Genomic DNA, 7,759 nt, shown 5'->3' with positions numbered 1-7,759 from the left:
TAATATGAAAAAAAAACAGTTTCAGGTTGGATCAGAGGGTTAGGGTTAGGGTTAGGGGCTCATTACACTCATTATACGTTAAGTGTCTTGTATCATTCCAGATGTGAGTTAATACACTTGTTTACACTTCACCAGATATATGAGTCTCTACGGTCAGATTATGGTCTTGTTTTCTCTGGCTACATGTAAATCAGGGTTGTTCCTACTCCAGTCCAAAGGATTGGTGGTTGTGTACACCTACACCTGAAGTGGTTTGAGATCTGCCCACAACACACAATAGAAAAGCTTCTAAACTTTAATGATATTCTGTTAAATGCATTTTGCTTAAATAGTGTATATTGTATTATGTGAAGCACCTTGTAACTTTGGTTTGAAAAGATGTTATAGAAATAAAGTTATTATTTCAAAGATTACATACAGAGAGATGGATGCATTGACACCATCTCAACATCTGGCTTCTCAACCACTTGAACATTTAATTTTGCTATGAGATTTCAAACCATCTTGACTAGTTCTTGGATGCACTTGAAAATCAAATAGCTATCCAGTCCATCCGAGATGTGTAAATGAAGGCTTTAATTCAAATATTGTGAAATCTTAATTACTATAGTTCATGAATTATTTTTCCAATGATTTCAAACCAGTGAAAAGAGCCCAGACAAGAAGAAAACTAAAGACTCAGCTGTTCAGAGTAAGAATCTGATTGATTGAGATTGAGGAATTTTGTGGGCCTTTATTGAATTCACAATAACCAATTAATTAGATGTCCTAATTTGGGAAATTTTAATACATCTGCCAACAGTATGTACCATCATCAATACAATTCTAATTCAGTCAACAAACCTCCTTCCATAATCACCTTGTTAGAATGACCAATTGCTAAAGCATGATGTTGGTGTTGGCCAACTGCATTTCCTCTCATTTGAGGTTTGTGACAGACACTATTTGCATTGAAAAAAATTAGGTGACTCTAAATGTTTAGCAGTTAGGGTACAGATCATATTCACCGTTTACTCACTGAGACCAGTAACCAGCATTAATCATATTTACTGATAATAATACGCTCCACCCAACTTCTTCTATACATGACTGAGCTGTGTGCAAACAGTCAGGGTCATTGGTGAAGTCCGTCTTGACTTCACACCTGCTGGTTTCATATTCAAACACACAGCCTCAGCCTCGCTGACGAGAGGCCTTTAGCTTTTGAATCCAGAGTTTTTGAAAGATTTCCCCACCAACAGTGAGAAGACAGCATCAGCATCATGGCAGCCACTCTCTGTCAAGTGATGGGCTTCCTTTTGAGTTTGTTAGGGTTAGCGGGAATAATCGCTGCAACAGGGATGGACCAGTGGGCGACAGAAGATCTTTTCGACAATCCTGTGACCGCTGTGTACTCGTATTCGGGCCTGTGGAGGTCCTGTGTTCGGCAGAGCTCCGGCTTCACAGAGTGCCGACCTTATTTCACCATTCTGGGACTGCCAGGTATGTTTTCTTTGTCATTGAGCAACACAGAAGTGACTTCAATGGAAGAAATTACTTTATGGAAGCACAAAAAAAGAAAAATGTCTAGATAATTGGTTTAATGCAGAAATGACCAACTATAACAGTGCAAAATCTACAGAATCTAAAGCAGGCAGATCAATATGGCCAAATTTTTATGCAGTTCCTTTTTTAATGTCTTACTGGAATATGGATTAAATATTGTGGCGATAAAATGAAATAAACAATCACATTATTGGTATTAGATTATAAAGAAATCAATGTACTGAGAGGAATTAAATACCAAATAAATTGGGTTGTTGATGGGAAAATAATGACAGAAGGTCAGACCACACCCTCCGATACTACAGGGTGGAAATTTTCATTGCCACCATTTCCCGAAACTTGGACATAGACTCATGAAAATTTTAGGTAAACATCTGATAAGGCTCTTGTTCCTTGTTGAGGCATACATATAGATAAGCGACTGCACACTCTGCCATTTCATGACTCCTTGACATTGGTGTTAACTTTGTTTGCGCGGGACATCCAAAATGGCTGTCTCAATGATTCAACTCATGGGATTCATGTTGTCCGCATTGGGGGAATTCTTAATATCAGCTGCAACAGCAATGGACATGTGGAGCTTACAAGACCGGTCTTTTACAGTTGTAACAAATTTTTTCACCTATTCTGGTTTATGGAACTCATGTGTAGGAACATCATATGGCACAACACAGTGCAGGCCTTATTATACCATCCTAGGACTGCCAGGTAAGAGAATTACAGTTAGACATTTATCGAATATTTCTCTTCAGGTTGGATTAGGAGAACATTTCCCAAATTACCTGGAAGGTACTTTAGAATATTTGGGAGGTTTTAGAGCAGATTTTCTCCTTTTCCCCTTCCATGAAAATGCAGTCGACTGCAGAAAAGATGGTGTCTCTCTGGAATCAAATGGAAATTTGATGAAACATCCAAAGCTTAGCTGAGCAAGCATAAGCTTTACCAGAATGTTACACAATGTAAAGCACATTTTCACACTCTACTTAACAGCTGAATGTAGTGTAGAGCATATTGTATGAAAGGTTTTAAAGGCTTAAGTCAAGAATAATACAGGTAGAATATCTAAGGCCAATGGTATTTAGGTCAATATGTTTTACCACATAGAGCTTTGATTTATGAGTTATTGTATGTACTACTGCAACTAATAATGCTACTGCAATTTTGTCTTAATTCAGCGTTTCCTTTTAATTGAAAGTCAATGCTGCAGGTTTTGAGTTTTGCCTTTTAAAAAGCATATTGTTCATTGTAGATATACATATACATACATTTTCATTGCTGAAATACCTTATTTGTAGAGATTTAACACCAGGAGTTTCAGATGTGATAAACTGGGTGCCACAAGTTTAGACTGTCAAGAACTCAATAATGAGTTTTGCTGTCATATCAAAGACTGTTTTGAAATAAAGTTATCTCTTGTCTCTGGTGAGTTGACAATACCTTCAGGAGAATATGTAATTTACCTGCCATCACTAATGAAAGGATACAGGATAGTTTTTCCCCTTTTTTGTGTAAATTCAGAGGCTCCTATTGTGTCTGACAATAGTCATTTTTGAATTTTTTGTTTGTTTGTTTGTTTGATGAAAATGTTTAAAAAATGATTAAAAATGGTTTCTAGTGTTGTGTGATTGAAAGTACATTGATGGCGGTTAAAGAAATACTGCATAATATTGTTGAATCAAATTAAAAGTATTCATGATGCAGAATCAACCCTTTGATATTATGAGATTACCATTATTAGGGAATGAATGCATAAACATTTTAATGTTTCAGCCCGTCAAGGTGGAACTACGGTCAACTACTCTATATCTTGTTGGGTAGTGCATCATGGCTTTTTTTGGATCACATGTTTTGCATATAAAATCTTAACCAATGAAATGTCAAGTAACCAAAGCTGTCAGATAGTGGCTTGAAAAGTTCAATATTTCCTTCTGAAACATAGTGAAACATAAGTAGTTTAACAGTAACCATACTAGAGTAAATGTATTGAGACACCTTCTACAACTGTACATTGACAGGTTTGCAAATCAATTTGATGAGAAGATAATATGAGAATTTTAATTTAGTTCTAACTTATATAACTTTGACTTTCAGCCCTGCTCCAAGCCGTCCGAGCATTGATGATTGTTGGTATTATTCTTGGAGGCATCGGCTGTCTGATCGCCATATTTGCACTGAAGTGCTTGAAAATGGGGAACATGGAAGACAACATCAAAGCCACAATGACTCTAACAGCTGGGATCATGGGTCTTCTTGCAGGTACAGTGTTTTATTGACAATGTCTACCTCTTATAACAAAACCATTCTGCAGTTATTTAATCTATATTTTTAACTTTCAGGTGTCTGTGGCATTGCTGGTGTGTCAGCCTTTGCTAACTTGATTGTGCAAAGTTTTCGGTTCACGTCATATGCTGACGCCGGATTCGGAGGAGGCGGTATGTTGGGAGGAGGAGTAGGCATTGGTGGACTCTCAGGAGGTCTGACTCCAAGGTAAACATAGAGTCAATTTAAGAATGTATACTTGAACGTATACCTGCTTAAACAATTTCACTGATATTACTGTAATTATCATCTCCTCTCAGATACACATTTGGTCCAGCACTCTTCGTGGGTTGGATCGGTGGAGCTATCTTATTCATTGGAGGTGTCATGATGTGTTTGGCTTGCCGTGGAATGGTTCCAGAGAAGAATCAACGGTAGGTTCCATCGATGAAAGAAGAGATATCTAATTATTGATTTACTAGGCATGCAAAATACTTGGGAAGACTAGTCCTTTTAACACTTCACGACACACACTCAGCAAAAATGTAAATGCAAGTCTTTTTGGTCTGTGAATGCTTTCCATAATGCAGAATTGCAAAACTTGCAATGCTGCTTCCAATATGATACATTACATTCTAATTCTTGCTCTTTGTCAGTATTGCTATTTGTCAGATGCTAAATTTCACTCACTATTCACTATAAACTACATTCTTTATAGTTGATTATTATCTGATATTCCTCAGGTATGATGGGATGGCCTATAAAGCCGCCTCTCACCACACCATGTACAAGTCTGAGACCAGACCCCGGACAGTTTACAACGATTCCTACAAGGCCCAAAGTATGGATGGACGGCAGTCGAATCAGAGATTTGACTATGTGTAGACTAATTTCACTCTTATCATTACCTCTGTTATATGTTCCACTGCTCTGTGATGGTGCGTGAGTTTTGCTCTTGTCTTTTTCTGAATTCATGGGAAGTGTGATTTTTTATTTTTATTTCTCTATATTTTCAGTTGGCAGGAATGCTAAACATTTATGGTGTATTTTTTTAAATATTTTTTCAGTAGCATCATATAATTCTAATTATCTGTTTTATGATTCATGTTGTGTTATTTTGTCTTACTGTGTCAAATAATAAAAAAAAAAGAATTCTCATTTTGTCTGATATAAAATTCACCATCAAGACATGTAACACGAGGTGAGGACAAAGACAAAGTGAGAAACTGGAGCTCCTTGCACCAGCTATTCTTATGTTTAAACTTTGCCCAATTGTAAGTGGAGATTTACATATAACTAAATTTAAACAGTTTGCCTCATGCAAACTTCTGTCAAGGTGATAGTTCTTAAATATTTCTACCAAGTAAGCTAAAGTTAGCTTGGACTTACGGCACATGACTTGTTTAAAATGAAGCAAAAAGATAGTATATGATTGACATACTTGGCCTGATGTTTGATCAAATGCTTTTAAATAATGGAACATTTAGTAACTTTACAATTCACTAAAATATCTCAATATATCTCAAATTACAAAATGCTAGTAACATTAGCCTAAATTACTAAATAACATAGCTTAGGGTATTGATATTTCCCACTCACTCGAAACCCAATGAGTACTATTTCACCATGTACATATACAATATATAAACAAAACAGATTCATACCTATATTTGCAAATGATTGTCCAGGAAGTTTATATCACTTGATGTCCTAATATGTCGTATATGACAGTTACACTACAGCTTATGATACTAACCTGTTTTGCTTTTGATTCATGTGCAGCTGTCTTGTTACAACTGATTTACACTTTAATCTAGCTAGCATGTTGCTTGTTTTAATGGTGCAAACGGTGAATTTATGAAAGAACTTTACAAATAAATATAGCAATCCATTTTTTAGCTGGTGCAACCCAATCCAATGTACAATTTGCTGTTTGCTTTATGTACATATAGCTATGTGAAAAGGCACCATATTTTTAATTCAATTGACAGCTTTTATTTGCATTAGATTGTATTGTACTTAAGATTTTTTTAAGGGAACACTGGCTGTTTCAAATGTAATCCAAAAATGTAACACAATTTAAATATGTAGGAAAGTTTCATACTTGAAATGTACTGTAGAGGAACATTTAATTACATAGACTGTTCACTGAAATAAACTAATTTAATTTGTGCATTTCAAAACATCTGAAACAAACAAATCATAATGATTATTGTTTTGTTGTTTATCCTATTAACTGTTATCAATAAAAATGCAGTGGTCATCAGTTTATCCCTGGTTAGTTACCTGTTATCTCCAGCCCCCCAGCACCATTTGATAAATAAAATAATTGTCACATTGTTTCTGGATAGTTGATTAAAGCACATGGTTCTCCTCAAATAGACACTGCAGCTTTACTGTAAGCCTTGTTCACTGGTCAGTCAGACATTGTGTTCTGAATGCATCTGGACTGGTCTTAACATGGCGACACTGTTTCTGTTACTCCTCTGGGATATGTCTTCATTTCCCAGGGAACAGACAAGAAAGGGGTTTATAATTTCCATTAAATCACATTTTCTGATAATACAATTAATAAAAGTAATACGCATTTAATCACACTAAAGGAAAATCATTATTGTTTTAATTACATCATAGCAAAGTAATAGGCTGGGCATTATGTCTCTTCCATGTTAGAGGATACCAGACTCAGCTTAAAGTGGACATACTTAAATGTTTGCCTGTCTAACTAAAGGTTTGACAGTTCAAAAGGGGAGACTAGGATTGTTTTAACACTTTTAACACACACACTATAGAATGTACCTACACTACTGTAAATAGTACTTTATGTCGTGGTAACTCCAATGTCTGCTTTGTCTCAATCTGGTATTAACCCCAAAAATCTGATGTCAAAGATTTTGCTACCAAAATACAAAATGTTGCTCTGAATTTGACGTTCTCATTTCAAGGTAGGTTTCTGTGTCTTATCATGAATTCCTTGTCACATTTCCAATCTCCTATAAGAGATAAGCATTCTTATTGTGGTGTGTTTTTGTAGTTATGCTTTAGAATGTGGGGAAAACTATGTTTTTCAATGGAATTAGATGTATAATGTGTACATTGTGAAACAACAGTCTACATTTAAGATTAATTTCAAGATAAAATACATTAGCAAGCACATGGGGGAAAGTATAGGGGACTTTACATTAATGTGTGTTTAGGTCAACTGAGTTTAATGCTCAGTTTAAGTTCAATGCAGCTTCATCCTTGGAACTGTGGCACCACCTAGTGGTTATGAAATGCATCACTGCTCTGTTAATGAAGTGGAATGTGACTCACTGACTCAATGTTTGAATCAGTTTTTATATGTTTCACACAGAAAAAGAGATGCTTAAGATCTTCAGGGTCCTTCTCTACCTTTTTACTGACCTTTTACTTACCTCTCAGATACCTAATCTTCTCTACCTCCTTGAGATTTGAGCACAACAATAACACACTATTGTAATTCAAATAAACTGCATTGAGGTTCCATTTTTTGTGTAAGAAATATAATTAGCACTTACTCCATTAGTCCCAACAAACATAGAGGCACTCTACACACAAAACAGAGGAAATTTAACTTGAGATCAAGACAAATTCATGTTGTTAAACTTTACATGGGAAATGCTGGTAGGCTCATAAATAGCTCTAAATTTGAGCAGTAAAAATATAGTTAAGTAATTTCTTTATTACTGGTTGTATCTCTCATCCCAGCAGAGTTGATAACATTTTCCTAATTTTAAATGAACAACAAATATTCTCTCAACAAAAAAGTGAAAGTTGCCCTATGATTGTTGCAGCTTCCTTACAGTAGCTGTGCCGTATCAGCAGCTTCTGTCAATGGAATATGACTCCAGCTCAGACAAACAGCTGTATTTCAGCCAAGGCAGCACACATCCTAAAGGTAAGTGGTGAAACAATGGAGCTGGCCAGCTGTTGG

At 35.8% G+C, this 7,759-nt stretch overlaps 1 protein-coding gene across 1 annotated transcript; it reads left to right on the top strand.

Moving 5' to 3' along the window:
* Positions 1 to 1,262: 1,262 nt before the first annotated feature.
* On the top strand, positions 1,263 to 4,689 carry LOC128361914 (claudin-18-like). The gene is made up of 5 exons (XM_053322498.1): positions 1,263 to 1,482; positions 3,637 to 3,801; positions 3,882 to 4,032; positions 4,125 to 4,238; positions 4,548 to 4,689. The coding sequence occupies exons 1-5, from the start codon at positions 1,263 to 1,265 to the stop codon at positions 4,687 to 4,689; spliced, it is 792 nt and encodes a 263-aa protein (XP_053178473.1).
* The last annotated feature ends 3,070 nt before the right edge of the window (positions 4,690 to 7,759 follow it).

This window comes from Scomber japonicus, chromosome 7, assembly GCF_027409825.1.
Source record: "Scomber japonicus isolate fScoJap1 chromosome 7, fScoJap1.pri, whole genome shotgun sequence".
Taxonomy (NCBI): domain Eukaryota; kingdom Metazoa; phylum Chordata; class Actinopteri; order Scombriformes; family Scombridae; genus Scomber; species Scomber japonicus.
Note: the sequence above shows the minus strand (reverse complement) of the source record. Positions and strands in the feature narration are given on the sequence as shown.